The following is a 22,314-nucleotide window of genomic DNA, read 5'->3' on the forward strand; positions in this document are numbered from 1 at the left end:
CCAGTCAGAACATGTGTTCTGAATGTTGATTGAGAAAGTTAAGCAGAAAAAGTTATGGCTTAACCTACTTGCTGGCCAACCACTGGGCTTTCAGGACTCGACACAGAGTGAAATTTCCCAAAATAACGATAAAGCTATTAGGTAAAGGTAAAGATGGGGTCGGGGGAGGTAAGCAAAAGGAAGAAAATGAGAGGAAGAGAGGAGCTTGCTGTGATTTTTATAGTATTTTGATAAGTGGCCTCATGGAGGATGACAATTAAGAGTAGCAGAGATGAAGGGTATCATTTGGTTGTCTTCACTCGTCACGAACTTGTTACAAACTCCATCTTATAACTTTTAATTCTTTTATTGAATATTGCATTTCATGTATTTTTAATACAACTACACATAACCAAAATACAAAAATGTGGCTAAATATATTTCTGTCATTTTACCTTTGCTATAGTACGTCCATTTACTCCCTAATGCCCTTTAATTTTATGAAGGCAGAGGGCAAGGAAAAGCCGAAATCTACTGATGTTCACAACGTTTAGCAGTATAAAATATTTATTGATGAATCATGCTGTGCCCTGCAGATCAAGACGCCAGCTACCCAGGGTGTCAAGCTGAACACACAGCAGAAATCTGTTTATCAGAAATGGAAATTTAACAAAAGAGCTCTTTAAACGGAAAGATAAAACCCAGAGAAGGTCAATAAGCAAAACAGACTTTTTAAAAATGATCATGGTGGTGATTTCTTTTAAAGGCTTATCTTTCTGCTTTGAATTCACTTGTATTAATTAAAGCATCCTGTCATTTCGACAGACACCATGCCTACATACAATACAATGCATACAATGCTCCTGTCACCTTCAGGTTTCTTTTTTCTCCAGGTGGTTGCTTTTCTTTTCACATAAACTGGTGTAGGGATACCCATAGAGCAGATAATGGAAAATAACCATTTGCAATTGCAGAACAAAGTTTAGGGTGGGCCAGAAGCTTTCTGATTGGAAAAAATGAAATTTCTAATATAAATGGTGGTGTCATTGCTCGGACATATTGTGCAGACTGCATATTTTAGATTTGAAAAATGGAAGGTCTTAAAAAGACATTTTGCATTCTGCATTCTGAATAGGTGAAATACATAGAGATGTATAGTTTAAATCAACAAATACAACAGATCAAAAATGCTTCAGATTCCTAATGTGGCAATACAAAACAGACAAAATATTCTGGTGTTAAGGTGTTTGACAGTGTCATCTCTCCAGCACTGCTCACATGCAATTTAAAATTGAACAGTGAAATTTGACATGCAAAATAAATCATTATTCTTGTCTTTGATAACACACAACCTAAACATTTATCAATCAGCTATTAACAACTAGTCGATTAATAACATATGATTCACAGCTGTCCCTTTTAACACTTTTTTGCAATGCTTGTCATATCAAAGCAACATTGCAGAGTAGAGCACTGACTATAGACGATTTTGTCTCTCTTCCTTTTGCGCTGCAGGATCAGTCAATTAAGCATGTTGAACAAAATTATTGATCCTAATAGAATAGATTAACCTTAGCCTTGGAAAGTTGTTACAAACTATTGATTGTGCTTGTTCCTTCCTGTGTCAGTTCAATTGGATTAAATTAAAACTGCAATTATACTATTTTTTATACTATAAAATTGGAAAAATGTAGTGTCTGCATTGCTATCACTGAACTATTGCACAGAATCACAAATTATAAAGGAGTAAAAAGGAAACTGGAAGATGTCTGGCAATCAAATAAAAACAAATGAACAATTCCAATCCATTTATTGTTAATACAGTCAACAGTACATTTATATTTCAAGTAGAGGAGAATACATTTTATATAGATCATATAACCTATAATACTGCAATTCTACAGGTATCCAACAATTCTTTCATACCTAAAACCTACTTCATTAATTTCATCCATCTACCCATTTCTGATCACTTCTTCAAGTTCAGGCTTGCAGTGGAGCCAGAGCTTACTCAGCAACCAACAGGCATAGGGCAGGATACACTCTAGACGGGACACCAGTCCACTGCAGGCACACACTCATACCATGGCCAAGTTTCCCAGAAGCTTATTAACCTACCAGTATGAACCAGAGCACCCAGAGGAAACCCACATAAACACATGGAGAACATGACAACAAACTCTGTATCGTTTGTACCCCAGTTCTGCAACAGAGCCCAGGGTCCCAGTGCTGCAAAGCAGCAATGCTAAGCAATATTAGCCACTGTGCCACCTAGTTCCTTTATAATATACCTATTTATTTTAATAGAACAACATAACAAGAAAAGTGATACAACCTAGAATGAAAATGATATAAGCCTATGTTTTATAAGAGCAAAAACATACAAGGTACAGACACTCAAAAGTGTTTCTCTTAATTAACAGTCTTTATTGTTTCCTTTTACTGTAAAGCAAAATAAATGTCAAACTGGAAAAGAAAAGCCATTTCCCAACCTACATTTCTTTTGTACTGAAATATTTGTTGTACAACTTTACTAGATTGCAGTGACTTTAGGTTACATAAGAGACCTTATGTCCCTCAGGAAACAGAGGTTAGCTGCTCAATTTCTTCATGTGCAATGTTTTATTTACTGCGTCATTTTGCATTACTCCTTTGGCTTCTGTATTCCTTTCTTCTTTTTACCTTTTTGGATAATTTAAAATAGAGCTCTGAATAAATACATCTTAATCTTTCACAGAGTCATAAATATTAATCAGGTGTTTGTTTGCTCTCGGTCTACTGTTTAAGTGCATCTCTTCTCCTGGAGCTGTGCAGCCACACCCTGAATATTAAAGAACATTAACATTTGAAGTTTAATCAACACTTACCTATTTCCACGTTGTGTGTGCATATAGGCAAACAGAAGCTGGATTGTATTGGGATGGATTCTGAACTTATTCTTTCACCCTGTATTTTGTCTTTCTAACAGCATATGATACAGCTGCATGTTTGCTATTTAGGGCCTACAAACCTGCAAGTCCCTTTATTCAGTGATGCTAAACCATCAGATTTTTTGGGGAATATTGACACTCTGGATTAAAATGAAATGACTTGTAACAGAGTTTTATACAGCATCAGTTGCTACCTGCATACAACACAATATATAGTGTATTTGTTTACCCTGTTTAATTTGCAGCTTCAATTATTGCTGAAAACACTTTTTCCTATGATTCTTACACTTGGGTTTAAGTGAATAATGTCTATTCTAGCACTCTAGCCCTAATTTTTAAATATAAATCATGGTATTTAACGATACTAGGTTAACAATTCGTTTCTAATCTATTGCCTGGTAAAAAAAAAAATCATGCTGGAGAAACTTTCGATTCAACGAGTGCTTTGTGACTTTGTTACCTGGTCCGTAAAAAAAGACAGTCATTTATTATTTGGGCGTCTTGTCTGAGCAGACATAACAGGTGACATTTCTGTGCGCGTCTCGTCTCGAAATGTACTGTAGATTTCACCTGTGATATTTTTTGTTGCATGAATTATGCTATCCCTATACAGTACGTCTATAAACACGGCCGTGACGGCACATGACCACCTTTCAACAGTATTACGGATCACGCTTTTGTAATTTGGAGAACAGAAGATTGCCGTGAGCGATCCACTGAAACACACGGAGACAGAGCAACCTCTCTGTGCGGCGCTTCAGATCAATGCATGTTTTTTACTTCAAAGAAGCCTGAAGATTGAAATAGGAGAACAGCGAAGAGATAACTATAGATGCTGAAATATAAGATTATCTTTAAAGCGCTTCACTGCGGGGATGTGAAAAACACGATTTTTTATTCAAAGGGCTGAATCCCTTAATTTGCAGTTTAATGACCGATGGCAATTGGTCTCCAAAGGAAACGAGATTTCAGGAGGTGTATTTAGGTTTAGCCGCAACAGATCAAACCATTGCTATTTGTTTTATCTGGTTTCTTAACCATGACCCGCACCGGAACTGAGAATTTGAAGAAAAGCTTTCTTTATTGAGTTTGTGATGTCAAACTGAGGGACATAAACGCATCTGAACCGCATGGGGATATTCTACCTTTCCTCAGGTATGTGTGTGTTTATGCAGTATGCTCTAGTGTAGTTTACACGTAAAATTCTGCTGTTTGTGAGAATGTTACAGTGAGTTAGTTTTAAGGTTTGGTTGATATTTTAAATATCACGGCTTTAGATCGTGCTGTTTGCTACCTTATACACCTTGTGAGGCACTTCAGCTTTGCTTATCTTTACTGTAAATGTTCTGTTACTTGTTTCTGCTGTGGCAACAATGTAATTCCTCGATCATGCCAATAAAGCTCTTTGAATTTGAAATGTGTTTTACTTTAGCCCGATAGATATGAAAAGCAGTGGATGTCTCTAGATTTCGAATGTGAAGTTCACCTGACGAAGGTTTTCTACGAATTGCGTATTTAACCTAGCTAATTTGTCTTTCGAATTCGTTGGAGGTTTTCAATGTATTTCACTTTCAGTTATGCGAAGACTGAAATGATTTGCATACATATTTATTTGCATGCACATGTTATGTTTATATAATTCATTATTGTTTTATTGTTGTTAGTGCTGTTTATTCAGATGAGATTGTTTCCTCCTTGGTTAATATTGCATTTCTGTGGCTATATACACTGTAGCATACTGTATTAAGGATAATGTACAAAAATTATATGCAAAGTAATATACATATATACATTTATACTGTATATATTGGTGAAGGGTAGGCCCAAAATGAACAGCAGCACTATTCCTGTATTAGATTGATGGGAAAGCACAGCTGTTGACATTTTTTTCTGAATCTATTGAAAGAGGCAGAGTGCTCCTAAATGATTTCTAGTGCCTTTAATAGATATTCTTGCAAAATTACTTTACAATCAGCACTTGAACTCAGGGGAGAACAAGAAAGCACTTTACATTCCTCTGCTTTGGCAGGTTCCTCCAACTTCATGAAAAATTATACTTCCAAATGGCTGTAGAGCTCTGGCATTCTGAGATTATAACCACTGTGCACCCTGAGAAATGAAGAGACGGACTTGTATACTGTATAACCAGCTGTGGTTCCAAAACTCATGTCCACAAATACTGTAAAGTAAACAGAAAGAGAAACATGGGAAATGGAAGCGGCTTTTTAGTATTTTACACAAGTAATGTGTAATGAAATTACAGCTCACACCTACATAAGTCAAATGAAAATGTAGTTAATTAAACAAATGCTAAATCTGATAAAGTTTATCATTTCTAAAGGGGTATTTCTGCACGTCCTGCTGCATTGTACTGTTCAATGTGATTTTCAGCCAAACATGCAACAAGCTGAAATGATGATTCTCATGGTACAAATCAGTCAAGTACAAGTGTATTGTTGTCATCTTTGAGCTGAAATTAGGTTTATGCTGTTGTTTTTTATTGAATATTGAAGGCTTGGTGAATGTAAAGGTATTCCAACATATGAGTGTACTTCAACTAAACAACATGCTGAAAACTATCCAAGAACATGCTAATGAGTGCTACACAAATCCAGAATTCAGCTGATATATGTATTTTCCCCATTGTGCTTGAACTGAAATGTCACATGAACTCCAGAGCTGTCAGAGGTAGAACTGGAAACACTCTGATTACAGTAAAACAAAGCTGGCAGGAGCACAAAATGTAATTAGTGAGGTTTTTTTCGTGTTTGCTTTTTTTTCCAGCTCTCCTTCTCCATGTCCCCTTAGTCGCTGGAAGCTCAAGTGGAATTGAAGTTGGCAGGAACTACTCTAAAGCCTGTAAGTAATCCTTGTGGTTTCCGTGATGCCTAACGTGAGTTAATGCACCACTGCTTTGAAAATGCAAGGGATCCTGCTGCATCTCTGTTAGCTCTTGTGTTTCTTATTTTACACCAAATTAAAGAAATTCAAGAGCAGGAAGAGTCACGCTTAAATTGCTGTAAGCAGCTGGGGCTTCAGCCATTGGTGTCTGCAATGAAAAAAAAAGGGACCGATCAGATTGACTGCAAATTCTTGTTACCCACATGGTCTTTTAATATTAAAATACATTTTAATATTTTATTATAATTTATATTTATTATATATAATAATATTAAGCACATCTGTATGATAATTTTAACACAATCAAAAATAGTGAATTACATGCCTACAAGTAATACCTTTAATTCTACATGCCATAAAGCACACATGACGTTCAAAGCACACAGCATTCATCTGTAATATTTCTCAGAGCCTATAGCCAAATACTGTAAAAGCACATGGATACAGAACTGTATGGGTAGCTGATGTGCTGCAAACCATTCTTGGGTCTTGGAACAATGGGGCTGCTGTCATTTTGATCCTTATTTTTCTCTCAGATGAGGAAATCACTCTTCTCTGCCAAAAGGAGGAGCTCAGGTTTGGAAACTGCCTTGTTAACTGGCTGAGATGTTACTATAAGAAGGACTGTGGCAGGGAGTACATGTTGATGAAATTGATCTGCTCAGGTAAGAGGAACTGCAATACCACTCTAGTCACCTAATAAAATGTAATCACTCAAAATTAGCGTTTTATCTGGTCAGCTTTCATTCACCTCTACTTTTGCTTTTCAGCATTATGATAACTTTCTGACTAATCTGCTGTGACAGTACTTCCCTTGTTAGCATAAAATGACTGGTGCACCTCAGTTACTTAGAATCCAGGAATATAAGGTTTTCCTTCATCTAAACATTAGCAAGGGAAGTTTTTTGCCTCAGAGCAGAATTTATTTTTATTCCTGAAAGTTGTTACAAATGTATAAAGCTCCATCGAATGAACAGAGAATATGTGTGGAAAATATAAATGAAATAGATTTTTTCACTAAAACTTTTTAAAGGGATTTTAAATAGGCAATATACATAAAGACAGTGGCACAAGCTTTGCACTGTACTGTATGTTGTTTTGCAGGTTTATTTAGAGCTTTAATTATTTACCTGTAATTTCTCATGTTTTTGTGATCTACTGTAGTTTTCCTGGAAAAGTGTCACATTTTCAACTATAGACTTTCTGTAGATATACAGCAGAGGCACACTGGTGTTACTTCTTTAAAACACATTGCTAAGTCGTTCTGTGTGTGAACTTAATGAAGTGATAATGTTCATTGATGTTTCATAGTTTTTTGTCTGCCATGTATTTAATGGTGAAATTCTCACTGTTACATTTTCCGTCAGATATTAAAAAAAAAATTCAGCCACAGTAGAAGCAGAATTAGTTCTTGTAAATTTTTTACCTGTCAGGTTGGGTGCTGAGAGATTTTAGGGGTATGAAATTATATTGAGGTTATCTTATGTTCTTATCAGGTTCTTTGAAACAATTTCACAGGATAAAACAAAATGGAGACCCTTCTTGTTCATTTATGTGCTGTTTAAACAATTAAATAGTAATCTAACCAAAGAAATTGAGTATAACAATAATGTATAAAATTAAAATACAATGCACATTTTATTAATTTATTTTCAATATTGTGACAAAAAGGATAGGAGATGTGTAATATCTAATTTTTGTTAAATTGGCTTTAAGAATGGATCTTTGATTTATAATGTGTAGGAAAAAATATGTACATTTTTAGAACTTTTCCTTTTTAAATGCATTAAGCAAATTAAATAATAGTTAATCATCATATAATCTGATTGAAACTGTAGTCTTTAATGACATTTCACTGTTATTGTAGGCAATAAAATGGCTGTGTAGCAAGTTTGCATTGCTTCTTTTGATAAGTGAAGAATGACATTTAAAGGCCAGTTTTTGATAGGTAACTTGTTTCTTACGATTTTGAACTTGAATTGCATTGTTGATCAATTGACAGTTGGCCACTGTATATGTTTGGTTCCCTGTCATTGAACATATTTTTAATAACATAAATGATTTAATACAAGTAAGTCTTTTATGAGGAATGTGACACATTCAAGGGTGAGTATGAGTATAGTTGAATAAAATGAATAGTTATACAATTAATGGAAAGACGTCAAAGAGTTTTCATCAACAGCTGTAAGAGTGATTCACCCACACTTGTCATTTCTGTGATTTAGCCTACAGTGAGTTTTGCCACTTGTTCAATCAGTGACTAGTTAATTTAAAAACTTTTTAATGTCAGTACATTGATAGATTGCAGCTGACATGAATTTTCATTTAAGTCTATAAAGAAGACACAAAGATTTACTTATGCAACACTTCCATCATTAAAATCTGTTTCATTTGCTCAGTGATTGTAGCTCTTTCAAACACCTCACTGAGATTAACCTTTCCTCAGGCTACAGTGTTTATGTGCCTACTGCTGATTTATCCTGACCTTTCAGTCAATTGTTAGCAGTAGGAGACAAGTCAGCACTGTTGTATCCTTGAGTGACAGATTTGCAAACGTCAGATTGACCTACAGTAGCTCTAAATCTGTACTCTCTCGTATATTGTAGAGAGAAGTTTGCAGTTAGCAAAGAAAAAAATGAAAATATTTTCTGTATATGGAAAACAAAATTAAGGACAGTTATGTGCATATAAGTGTTCATTGCTAATGCTACTGTGTTTAACATTAAATTTCACTGTATCATTAGACACTGTAAAGTGAAGTGAAAGTTACAGTTTCTGTTGAAATATAGTAATGTTCCTCTTTTTAAGAAGCAAAGAAAGTGTCTTATATAGTCCTTTCTGGAAGTCTCCCACTGTACTTAAGAAGATGGTTATATATTGTATTTGTGGATTGTGACCTGTTTCTGTCCCTTTGGGAAAAAGAACTATAATATAAAAATGAAAATATTTCTCAGTGGGTTTAATATGCAGCTCTTAGCTCTGATGGCAGAGCAGATGATTCCTTTATGGGGAAATTTAATCTTATCAGTCCAAATGATCAATAATAAATTTGTTTTAATTGAAGCAGGAACCCCATTCACAGAGATGCCTTTTACAGCATATCTGTCATTTGATTGATCACTTGGAAATGGGTCTGTTTTGATCCTGCTGTCTTGAAATTCTAATGTGTTTTATAGCTGACGTTGAAAAGCAGATGACGATGGCTTTAATACAGTCAAACCAAATGCAATGTAATAACAAGGAAGAAAATATAAGCAAGGGAATTATGATAAGACAAACCTCCATTAGGAGTACTGAGCCCAGTGCCTGGTGGTTCTAATTCACTATGCTTGTCAGAGGTATTTCGGAAACTTGTTTATCTAAATCTCTGCCTCCGCTCTAATCTATAATTCATAACTCATCTAACTCATTTTCCAAATGTCACCGTAACCCCAGGCTGTGGCTGGTTTGACTGGACATTTGATTTCAGGTTCTCTTGTTTGGGGGAAGAAAAGAAAAGGACAGGATCATTGTCAATTCCAGGGTGTTTACTCCTAGCAAATAGCATGTGTCACAATTCATCACTGCTGGAGCTACAGTGTTCTTGTCATTTCCAAATGTACAACAGACCTTAGTACTATACAAGATGGCAGGCATGACCAAACTTCTACAAAAAAAGGTTTTGCCATCTTAACATTTTAACAGAATAATATAGAGAAAACTTTGTGGGAAAAGTCTAATTTGTATTTTACTCACAGTATTCCAGCAGGAGTTTACATTGTTTAAGGACACATCTGTTGGAAAAAAAGGACCCTTCTCCTGTTTATTTTCCACTTTTTATTGCAGCTTCTTACTGTGGTGTTCTTGGTATTTGTATTGTAGGCAAAGAATTGATTGAATTAGAAAAAGATTTTAAATTATCTCAAATCGACCTTGTTCATCATATGCAATTCCTTGCTTACTGATATCAGTGTACTGTAAATGTGGTTTTAACTTTGCTTCAGTATTGAACTGGACAGCACATCAGCACTGAGATGCAGCACATAGCCCAGTGTTCCAAAGTGTAACAATAATTGAACCAGGTCCATGACTAAAAAATAATCCACAGTCTCGTATAATTGCTTTGATTGCTTGAGCACATAACATGGGAGCTGCATTCAAACAGGGTTATTAAGGGTTGAATAAGATCCAGGGTGTTATAATCCAGTGCACTATAACTGTTTTTCTATTTACTAAAAAGCAACAGATACCACTGATTCAGATGCTTACACAGATATTTTGTGCTTTTAAAGCCATTCAACACCATTTGAAACAATTTTAAAGCTCACATGCAGCATATGCTGACAGTTTATTAATTGGCTTGTGCATGAATAGCACTCCAGGTTAGTGGTGACCTTTCCCCAGTTGCCCTTCAAGGTGCAGTGTGTCTTGCCTGACAGAGGCATCAGCTAGTGAGACCTTTCTATTAGTCATAGTCTTCTGAATCTTGTCCTGGCCTCCCAGAGGCATACCTGCTGAGCCACTGCCAGTGTGGAACTCATTTGTGTGAGATACACTCCAGTGGTGCTGAGACTGAATCCCATCAGAGCCTTTCTTCTAAATGCAACTGTTTGAACTCTAGGGATCAGATTTCATCTCTGTCTTGAACAGAGTATGCTTGTCTGTTGTGTCTGCCTGTCTCTGTGTATAGAGAGAAAGAGACTGTGTGTACCACTGTCTTTTTCTTGGAGGAATGTGTGAGTTTCTGGTGCAGTAGTATAGCATATAATAAAATAATGGTCATATATGTTTGGCATTGGATGGCCCCTTCAGACTTCCATTTTATTGGTCCTCACTTACTCATTATAAAGTAGGGGAGAGATTTGTTTATCTTCAAACTACAAACAAAAATCCTTTGTTAAAAGAAATATCTTCAAATTGATAATAGCTACATTTCACAAATATTCAAAAGAACATTACAGTTAAAGTTAAAATCAAGATTAAGCGCTAAGGAGAAATAGTTATATACTGTACAGATTATTTTTGTCTTTTTGACACTTTGAAGGTGAAATTTCTCCAGCCTTCAACACTGCCAACAGCAGCAGGAGTTATTTAATATAATCAACACCAACATCTGTTTCTCAGGTATAGATGACTTATTACATGTAGACTGCATGTGCATATTATGTGTATTACATGATTGTATGTAGGCTGTAAAGAGAAAGTTTGTCCAATTTCGAATTACTGTACATCTTCAAGAGCAAGACAAAACAGTGTTATTTTTAACTAATGATGAAGAAAATATTGCAGCAAGCAGTTGACACTGCTCCTATGATGAAGCAAAGATAGAACAATGTTATTTCTAGATGTGTTTAACAAATGGTGGCACATTTTGTAACATTAAAGGCAAAGCATTGCCAAAGTTGACATACATTAGTATAATTTTTCTACATCATTAATTTAATGTGAAATACCTGGTTATTATATACATATTCTTTTAAATAAATATACTTTATCAATAATTACCATGAAATATTGATAATTCCAAATTCAGTTTAAGAATATGTTTTACTTCACAAATGCATGAAATGAATTTCAGCTACTTTAAAGAAGTATTTTTATCATTCTTATAAATATATGATCCCAGTCTTTGTGCCCATATAATAACACAATTCACATTTTGAAAATATTGCTGGACTGCAAGGAAATGTCTTTGAGGTAATTTTATGACTTAATAGCATTACATAGCAGTACAGTTAAGTGAATATTAATATGCTGCAGGTCAAATCTCTGCAGCTACTATGAGAATGAATGAACCAGTACTAGTTTTGCAGGCTTTTTTAATATAAATCAATGCAAGTTCATTAATAACCTTTAAGTTAAAGGAGAGATTGCTTTATATTTGTCCTTGAATTCATATATTAGCATTTTTAATCAAGTTGCTGCATAAAAGCCTTAAATTAAATGAACAACAGGAGGCATTGTGCTTCAGACAGCTGAGAGACTGTTTTATTCATTGTGGTGATGTATCTGTCATGTAAAATGAATACAATTGTGCTCCTGTTATGACCTTGAGTTTCAGTTATTTTAAAATGTTTTCATTTCATTATAATAAGAAAGCAGCATTATGTGTATTTGAACAAATTCTGGAGTGAATGAAAAGGCCAAAGACCCTGAGGCGCCAATTCACAAGTTGCAGTTTGTCTAAATGCGAAAAAGAAAAAAAACAACACAGGTTTCTTAAGAATATAAAAACAATATAAATATTAACTCATGGCAGCTTTTGCATAAACCATACATAGTAGTGTTATCAGAATAATAAATCATATTTTCATACGTCATAGAAAAAAGTATACAGTCTAAACCTTATCAAGGATAATGCCTTTTGTATTCAGCCTCCATAAGAGAAGGTTAATGTTTTAAAATCTTCATTCTTCTGAACAAAGCAATATATTTTTCAAGCAGTAACATGACTTTCTTTAAAAGGAAGCACAGCATAAAATATGTTTCAAAGATTGGAATCAACACTTTTAACTCTTCAGCACTATTGTCTTCATGTTTCTTTCCTGACTTAAAGAGTAAGTAATGTAAATGAAGTCAAACCCTGTGATGGTCACAGCATGAACACAACAATGTCAACAATATGACCATTTTAATTCACAGTAATGGTTTGTATATATTTCCCATTATGTCTGTTTGCTTGTCACTAAAAACAATTACAGGCATTGCAGGTGGCAGAACTGAGATAGCAGATGTCAGGTGAATTCTCCCTGTGCCTCTTAGAAGAAAGCTATTTTCTTTGTAATTAGTATCAGTGCTTTCCTAATAGGAATCTATTAATTGCTATGGCATGCAGCAGGGGGGAGAGGAGGGAAGGGAACAATCTCTCCTTCAGTGAGATTATTGAAATTCACTCCTCTGTGTGAATACCTTTTAAATATTTACATACATGACTGTGTTTAGAAAGTTAAAAAAGTGGGTGGGTCCTGGCTGTTCTGACGAGAGTTCTAACTGCAGAGTAGGGTTCCGCTTTTACAAACAGAAAATCATTTTCGTGTAATAATATTGCTATAAAACAGGCCCCTTAGGGCCCACAAGGTGCTCAGAAGAAAATATTTTAACCTTTTCCCCAGTACATGAGCTCTTAGAGCCATGAACATGATTTCCTGTCACTGTAATTATAATTTGCCTTACATTGTCCAAATACATATTTTTATAGTTATGTACTTTCATTCTACTGCTGAGAAGATTCTACACCCAGGTTTACATTAACAGCTTACCTTTTTATATTTGTTTCCAAATGTAATTATGGAATTCTTGGATTCTTTTTATTTATTTTCAGCAGTTGTCTGTGGCACAGGACGCTGAACCCCACTAGGCAGGTTAGTCATGTGAGGTTTATCAGAATGGTCTTATAAAGGTTCAACCTCAAGGGAGTGCAGCCTCAAGTATTTTATCTTACAGTGCACTGTGCAAGTGATGACACTTAGTACTGGATCAAAACCTGTTAATCCCATGAAAACAGGGCATTGTATTGCTTTTCATACCCCACTGAAACCATACATTTTGTTTATATAAGTGTGATCTTAATCTCATAATCTTTTTATTTCCAGGGCAGAATCTTTACTGGGGCAAAAGTCTGGATTTTTTTTTAATTAACAAGAATAAGACTTTATTAAGAGGTGCTGGGGCTGGCTACTAAAATCCTATACATGCCATTCAAAGTACTTAATTATTGTTCATTATATTGGAGGTTTTTAATTTATGATCAATGTATATTGTCACAATGTCTACTACAGTACATGCAGTCAGAAAACAGTTAAAGTGATTAATATTAATGAAGAGGAAAAGCTTCACCACTCTAGCAAGACCTAATTGCAATCTGTCCTTGAAACATCCACTTAAGGTCACACCAGGGCAAATGCCTAATGCTGGTTTCAGTAGTGCAATAGAATAATATCTCAGTTAAATATTATGCTTGTATAAAATCTTATTCTCCAAATTATGTCACTACAAATGCCAAAGCTACCCCTACCCACTTGTAACTTTGGTAAAAAAGAGTATTGTATGGTGTGCACACCTACACTGTATAGACTAGTTTAATGTGATGTCAGAATGGTCCAATTATTATGCCTTAACTTCTGTGTGCGGGAGCTAATTTGCATCTTTGCAGAGCTCCTTAAAACATTTTCTACGTTTTGCCCCTTGCAAGGCAAAGATAAGAAATTAAGTCTATATTTTTAGCAACCTCAAAGTTTAGCAACCTTAATTAGGGCATATCTTTTGACAGGCACTTTTTTCAAATCTGAATTTTCTTGACAGCTCAATGCCAGTTCTGAGGAGAAGATTGGAGAGAAGCATTTTAAGGTTTTACAAAATGGTTGATGGATAAACATTTAATTATTGCAGACTGGTGGAACCACATGAAAGCATAAAGCCATATGAAACCATTAAACCAAACAGCACAGAAGTTCTTTCAGTGGACTTAAAGGACATGCTTAGAGTTGGAATTCTGTGGAACTTATACTGAACTGAGTACAAACACTGCCTGTACTGAACATAATAATGTAATGTAATACAAAAACTGATTCATTAAATTCACATCAGTGTTATATGTTAGTCATAGATCAGCACACAACAGGTGTGCTGTGCCCTTCTGCAGGCAAACTCATCTGTATATTAGTGTAACTGACATCTTTTTTGTGTAAATGTAATTGGTGTTAAACTAATCACAATGGTATCTCAGTTGTGCATATCACCTACTGGAATAAAGTTAATCGCATTTAATTTTATTTCTTATTTCTATCCGAGAGAGAAGGATCATGTATTTCATTTTTTCACGGTCAGCATTTGTGCTGATGACTCATGACAAAATTAGGCTCTTAGTCTTTTTGATTTGCTTCCAATAAAACCTAGTTGTGGGAATTTTCACAGTGGAAATGCATGTGATAAAAGGGATTTTCCCTCCCTGGTAGTGGGGTTAGTTGTTTTTGCCAAAAAGCCATTTTCCCTAGATATTTAGCCTTGTGTGAAAGCTGGGGGGGCTCCTGATTAATCTCTGTGACAGCAGATGGTAGAAAAAACAATAACCTGTTTCTAGAATTATTAAGAATATAGTCTGAAATATTGATGCAAATATTAAGTGCAATTTGAAAATAAATCACGCTTATCTGTACTTGATTTTTTTTTAAGAATAAAGGAGATTCTATTGCATTGCATCCAATATTGGTCTTTTTAAAAATGTAGCTAATCTCAAAGCAAGGTTACTGAACATTTGGAATTATGCATCATAACAAATTGCTCTTGGTTATTATCTTAGATGTAGTGTTCAGAGTTGTTTACTGGTGATTTCAAAATAGTGTGTTTGCTTATTTGTTGCGTAACAAATCAAAATCATCTTCTATATTAACATAAAAACTTGTACACCACTCGGTTGTATCTCTGCTTCACCCATAGGCTTTGAACATCAAAGCAGTGGGATTACAAGAAATAAGAATTTGAAGTAATTGCAGTGTGCATATTGGAAGAGTTGCAATAATACCCTGAAAGCACACCTTCTTAACCCATGTGCTGGGGTATGTGTTGTGATCTAGATACTTCATTTGTGAACATTACTTTGAGCTGCACCTTTTTAAAATTAATAGAATACATAGAAATGGCCTTTTTAACGCTAACTAAATTCAAATCAAAGAAACTATACAGTACATGTATTTATATAAGCTTCCATGTTTTCAACAATGCTTTTCTGATATTCATACACCCAAATTCAAACGAACCCCTTTCCGGAAAATGCATTTAGCATTCATAAATTTGATTGCAATATAATCCACACAAATGTAAGATCTATAAATAATGACTAATGCTCTCTTCCTTTCAAAATAATGTTCAGTCACAGCATAATTATTGATTATGTGACAATACTTTATCTGCAGTCCCATTCCTTTTTCATCTCACGTTGAACTGTTGACTCCTTTGGGTAAAAAAGTAAAAAATCAGTAAATTAGAATGCTAAAAGCCTTCATTGAAATTAAAAATCATGCAGAAGTAAAATGTCAGACAGTGTTATCATTTATCTGTGTCATGTGCATGTTTACACACCTAAGTGAGGAAGAATCTTTCTCTATTTGATGCTGTACTCAGATGAGCAGTCTGCTGTCAGTCCTGGCAGGTCTTGTGCCGCTTGATAGCAGAGATCAGATGGTGCTTTGAGATGACCTTGGGATGCTGAATCATCTCAATGTAAAATTGATTTTGGAGGTTAATTCTGGAGCTGCAGAGTGCCAGTCACATTGTACACCTTCACTCACAAATGGGAATGTCTCTGCCCATTAGGCAAGCCAGATTATATACTTCTTCTGAATACAAGGATAAAACGAAGAAAAATCACAGGTCTCAGATGGGATTTGGGCGCTAAATTAGACAGAGCTCATTTCATCAGCCCCAGTGAAGTGTAAAAAATAAATTTGTAGCAGATGCCACATGACCAAAATTCATTTTTTCTCCCAAAGCAATCCAATTGGTATTAAACACAAATTTAATTAATTTGTAGGAAGATAATTTACTAAACATTACATTAGACAACTGTGTCAGCACAGATTTCAGACCTGTACTCTGTTTGGAGTGTGATATTTCACTCATACATTTTCCAGCAGTGAATTTACATGTCTAGAGTTATGAGATCTTATACCTACCAGTGAGTCACTTGGATGTGAAGAGACTTTACTCCATTAAAGGATTTCATTGCTAATTACTTTCACAAAGGTACTGTACACACAGAAGCACCCTCCATTTGAATGTTTTTTTTCAGAGAGAGCTACTTCACATTGAATTAACAGAAAGAATTGATTTTAAACTTGTATTATTATGTGGTTTCCTTAGTACTTAACTTTTGTAAGCATGCTCCTTATTTTACTAGTGAGTTTAAAAACCCAGTGCAGGTAACAGCAGATAAATCATTTAAAAGTGAATTTCACATTAATAACAGCAATGGACCAACACTGCCGAATGAATGAATCTATAGGCAGTGGATATTATATATTCAGCTGCACCAGTAAGTCTGCAAAGTATTTCTCATCTCATCAATGGGACCAACTGGGACTATTTAAATGTGGAAATACTAATCAGCTCTATACAGCCATGATTAATCTGGTTAAGGTATTGATATGATTAGCCACAGACTCAGCTGAATATTCTGCATGTCCAAAGCACTTTATTGGGGAAGTGCTATGGGAATTGTCATAAAGCATTGTTCATATCGCACATTGTCAGTAAAGTTCATCTGGGCAAGAACTTAATCTAGGTTGTAGTAAGATTCTGATCAATACTTATCCTGTCTAGCCTCATTTATATATAAATAGACACTGAATAGGCTTTGTTCTATGCTTTGATATGCGGCTATGGTGTCTGACATACTGTCCATCATTGTGCCTTCTTGTCATAGTTATTTTTTTTATTTTTAACAACTATTTCCTGAATAAAAAAGTCTACTGTCTTTCCTTATCTGGACTGTACATCTCTCAGTGGCACTGAATGAACATGTTTTTGATGAGAAGAGAAAAGCTGTCAGGACACACTGAGGGAAATAATCTTTTCAGGTTCTCCCTAGTGCAAGCCTGTAGCTAGTTTTCCTTTTTCTCCTTGCTGTGCACAGCTGTGCTGTCAAGTTAATGTTGCCCACTAACTGCATACAAAACATTCAGTAAAAAATGGAACAAAGGATGAGGCTCAGTTAGACTGTATTCCTTACACATTTTTTAACAGTAGCAGGACAAAGCATCACTGTACCAGAGTTACTTATTCCCAGCTTGCAATACATAATTTCATTAGAAATAAACTGATTTGAAAAGAGCATATGAATAATCTGTGTTCTATTTGTGCTCTCTGTAAACTTCTGAATACGGTTTTATTTTTCTTACATAAAACATATACATATTATATACTGTATTCAGTATACAGTGAGATAGAGGAAAAATGGTTAGCCCGGCAGTGCTAGGCCCTGGGGTGCTATCTACGGGGAGTGTGTATGTTTTCCCCATGTTCACACGCATTTCCTCCAGGTGCTGTGGTTTCCTCCCACAGTCCACATGTTGGAGGGTTAATTGGCTTCTATAAAGTGTCAATGAGTAGTAAGTGTCGACTGGCATCCCATCCAGGGTGTATCCCACCTTAAGTCCAGTGCTTCCCGAAATAGGCTCTGGGCCATTGTGTCCCTGAATTGGATTAACCAATTCCGATAACAATTGGAATTGTTATTAGAAAGTTTCAATATTCCAATAAACAATTGGAATTGTTATTGAAAGTGATGGTAATGGTGTTGAACAGTAGGAGAACAGACATGAACAGTAGGAGAAGTTTCACCAAACAATATAATCTCTTTTTATGGATACTTATGGAACTGTATAGAAGGCCATACTGGCCATACATGTGTACTGTATGTTTCTTCAAAAGAATTCAAAATGGGTAGCATGGTAGTGTCCAGATTAGCACTGCGACCTTGTAGTTCTGTGGGACTAGGATTGGTGCATGGTGTATGGTTACTCTGGTTTCCTGCCATTGACATGCTGGCTAGGTTAAATTGGGCATGTAAGTGTGTGTGCCTGAAGAGGATTATTCTTGCATCCGAAGTGAATTTCCATCTTGTTCCCTGTCCTTCCTGGATATGAACTCAGCATTTAAAAACATGAATGCACATACATTGCGGTGGCTCTGTGGCTAAGGATCTGCACCTGTGACTGGAAGGTTGCCGGTTCAAATCCCATGGCCGGCAGAGGAATCCTACTCCGTTGGGCCCCTGAGCAAGGCCCTTAACCCTAACTGCTCCAGGGGCGCTGTACAATGGCAGACCCTGCGCTCTGACCCCAAGCTTCTCTCCCTGTCTGTGTCTGTGTCTCCATGGAGAAAAGCTGGGGTATGCGAAAAGACGAATTCCTAATGCGAGAAATTGTATAGGGCTAATAAAGAAGCATTATATTATATTATTATTATTGTGAGACAGAATATAGAGATCTGATTTATAGCCATAAAAATGATTGTAGTCACTCAATTTATATTGTATTCACAATTTATACGATGTAGTGTGCATGTATACTGTAATCCCAAACTGAATTCCCCTATTTTTGTTTCCAAAGAAGCATTAGAGGAAATTCCAGTCTGTGACCTCCACTCTCAAGGTGGTCTATCCATTCTCTATAGAACACAAACTCACATCGTCAGGTTCAGCATTTCAACCAGTAGCTGAACTCAAAGCAAAATCAAGAGGAACATGAGAAAGGGAGGGTGATTAAAGAATACTGAAATACAAAAACAGACATAAGCTCAAAAGTGATAAATATACAAGATAAGTAATTTATTTAAAATGGCTCGGTACATTACAGAAAGAGTAAGTGGAGAATGGTGATCATTTATAATCCCAGCAACAAAACACACTCTATAAAAGAATTGTTTCTCTTGAGGCATGTTCTACTTGTAGGAAACTGAAAATTCCTCAAAGGAGGAGACAATGCAGTGAGACCCAGATTAGTTGTTTTTTTTATTCCACGGTGTGTGCACAGGCTTGTGGTAAAGGTTATGGTAGCTGCTGTCAATTCTTGTTATTGTGTGCTTGTAGCCCTCCTGGTGTTTTTATCCAGGTCTGCACTGTGTGCTACAGTTCCATTTCAAGATGCATATCTACACTATGGTCAACTTTTATTTAAAATTGCATCCTTCACAACAAGCTGCCACAGTGCATTTTATGTGAACACAGGAAAATAACTACACAAAAAAGCAAGCTGTACTGTGCAGCCCAGAATATAATCATATAAAAACAGACATAAAGTAAATGCAGTAAGTGTATAAAACTTCAGACTGGTTTTAAAATGGACACAGCATTTTTATTCTTGGTGAAGTGTGGAAGAGTCAAGTCTATAATCTTGAAACTTTAGTTTCTGCAGTACTATTACAATATGCAAAATACATTTATTACTTTTATTTTGGTATTCATAGGTAAAATCTGTAAAAAATGACAGAAATATATATAAGATCTGTGTTTATACAGTATGAACAAAGTACTTATTCCAACAAAATATGGCATTGAAAACACAATAAAGTACAGTAGATTCCTCAAATCCCGAGAATGATATTTATTACATCATATACTTAAGAATCGTTCAGTGCTGAAGTATTTTTAATGTAATTTGGTCTCATGACACATGGATTTTGGAAATATATGGAAATTAAAGAGGTTAATGGTCTTCATTTTCAAACATTGCACTGTATTTCACAAAATATTATTTATAGAAAATCTATGTTTAGATACTGTAGGTATTATAGATGTAATGTTTTGGTTCTTGAAGTAGCATAAAGATCTTGTACCAACTCAAAAGATCAAGTGACCTAGGCAAACTCAGCAGGGATAACCACAATATTTTAATTTGAATAACTTGGGAGATGTAACCATAGTGTTGCGGGGAGACCTAAACTTAAAATAATTGCTTCTTCGGATTCCCATTACAAGGATCAGAAGTTATTCTACTTTAAGATATAAAAGAAATTATTTGATTTTTGGTTCATGAAATTACAGGTTGACTATGGTGGTGTTGCTTTCCTTCACTGAGGATCTTTCATACAGCACCAGCAAGGGAAATAGTGTTCCGTGGTGAGTAAATAATTACTTTGAAAAAGAATCTGTCAGCATGTCTAATACTAAACAATTTGACACAATGAAAGCAAGGATGGTATTAAGGTTGTACTAAAGTGGCAAAATCTGCTGTCGGATCTTTAAGAGTGGATAAAAGCAGTTCTGAGGATATCCAGATGCTGGTCCTGACTGTCATTCACACCCAGATATGTAGTCAACAGGAACAGCTTGTGTTTACTGAAGGTCTACCAAAATAGACTGTAGTTTCCAAAAGCCGCAGGGCAAGCAGGATGTTTCATTTACTTCATCTTCAAGATGAATAGGTTTTGGTACTAGTCGAAGAACCACAGTAGGTATGACAATGTTGCTGCCTACATGTTTGAGAGCACACTGTTCAAATTTCTTTATTGGGGAACACCCTAGGCATTTTTAAAAACTACTTTCTGCCCGTCTGTATTTATACTTGTTGACCTTGGTACTGAAGTCTACATCCACTACTGTAAGTGACTGTATTTCACTGGGTTACAGGGTTAATCAGGGTTGAGTAGTATGACTCAGGTATTGCAGTCCTGTTCTTTTGCGGTGCTGGTGGTGAGAGATGTGCCACTCCTCCAGTCAGCGCTGAATCTACGGGTCTGTGCTGCCTGTGATGTGTTAAAAGGCGAGTGGCTTGAAGGTGGGTGGGTCAGGGTAGTCTACCCACTCTTTGTCATTCTCTCCTGTGTGCGGTCACAGGGCTCGTAGCTGTGACATGAAAAAAATCAATGGGTAATTCCATAACTTGAGTGGGCAAAACAAAAATCTAATAGGTAATTCACCATATCCTACATTTTCACCAAATGACAGTACAACATAGACAAATTAAACTTTATTTTTTTCTTAATTTTCCAACACAGCACTCTTTTCAAGTGTACCACTTAATGATACAAGGTTAAAAAAAACAAAGGCATGAGCTGCCTTTTTCTGGAAGCAATGAGAAGAAACATTTTAGACAATGTCGGGTTCCCTTAGCACAGTTCTTCTCACTAGATGACTTACTCATATACTCAAGGTCATATGATGTAAACTGTACACTAAATGTTGTGCTCCAAATGTCATATCAAGCCTTGGTTATAGCTGATATGGAAGAGTAAGAAGCATAATATTCACCAGCTAAGTGTGATAGCTAACATTTCATCCTATAGAATTTTTTGGTGAAGATTACATATCGGTCAAAAACCAAAATGTTTCTGTGAGGGAGAGAGCGGGCTATTTAATTTAAAGCTAGCAGGACAAATAAATTAGAATACTTGCATGATGGTTACATCTCTTTAATATCTCAAAGTTTGCAAAGTAATTATACTCTTCTACCCATAAGGTAAATTTGCCTTTGACAGTGCCTTTTTACTAGGACAAAAGAGAGAAGAAAAACACAGATATTTTCACAGCTGACATGAGAATATGCAGCTCATTAAACCTAAGCGTTTGTTCTGTTTCAAACATTGATAGAGGTGACACTTCTACTTTTTTGTGAAATTTCTAACTAATGAAAGGGTATTTATATATGGGTCTATATTAAAAATATGTTTTTGAGGAATAAACATATGTCTCTGATTCATAATATGGTCAGGATTAGGCTTTTCTTACTAATATGCAGTTAACCTGTAATAGAGATTGGTTGTAATGACATTTATCTCACTTTATTTACATATTCCATTTAGGAAACACTTAGAAAAGGCATTTGCAACCCCTAATCTAAAGTGAGACACAGTACTCATGGAGAGAAAGTGTTTAAAGATAACAGATGCTCAATATCCTCTTTAAATTTAACCTCTAAAAATATGAATAACTGGGATTAACAATGTCTTTGCTATTATGACTTTGTGGCAACCCTGCCATGTCTATCACACAGACAGGTAAAAAACAATGTTGTAACATATTTTTTAGAAA

General features: G+C 35.5%; 1 protein-coding gene across 2 annotated transcripts in view; it reads left to right on the forward strand.

Moving 5' to 3' along the window:
• Nucleotides 1-3,439: 3,439 nt before the first annotated feature.
• Nucleotides 3,440-22,314, forward strand: part of bean1 (brain expressed, associated with NEDD4, 1) — a 44,642-nt gene continuing 25,767 nt past the window's right edge. For both annotated transcript variants that reach the window (XM_006641365.3, XM_015368031.2), the window contains exons 1-3: nucleotides 3,440-4,064; nucleotides 5,694-5,768; nucleotides 6,347-6,475. In XM_006641365.3, the coding sequence (XP_006641428.2) occupies nucleotides 4,040-4,064; nucleotides 5,694-5,768; nucleotides 6,347-6,475 (229 nt within the window). In that variant the 5' untranslated portion in view covers nucleotides 3,440-4,039. The remainder of the gene's footprint in view (nucleotides 4,065-5,693; nucleotides 5,769-6,346; nucleotides 6,476-22,314) is intronic.

Source organism: Lepisosteus oculatus, chromosome 20, assembly GCF_040954835.1.
Source record: "Lepisosteus oculatus isolate fLepOcu1 chromosome 20, fLepOcu1.hap2, whole genome shotgun sequence".
NCBI classification, from domain to species: domain Eukaryota; kingdom Metazoa; phylum Chordata; class Actinopteri; order Semionotiformes; family Lepisosteidae; genus Lepisosteus; species Lepisosteus oculatus.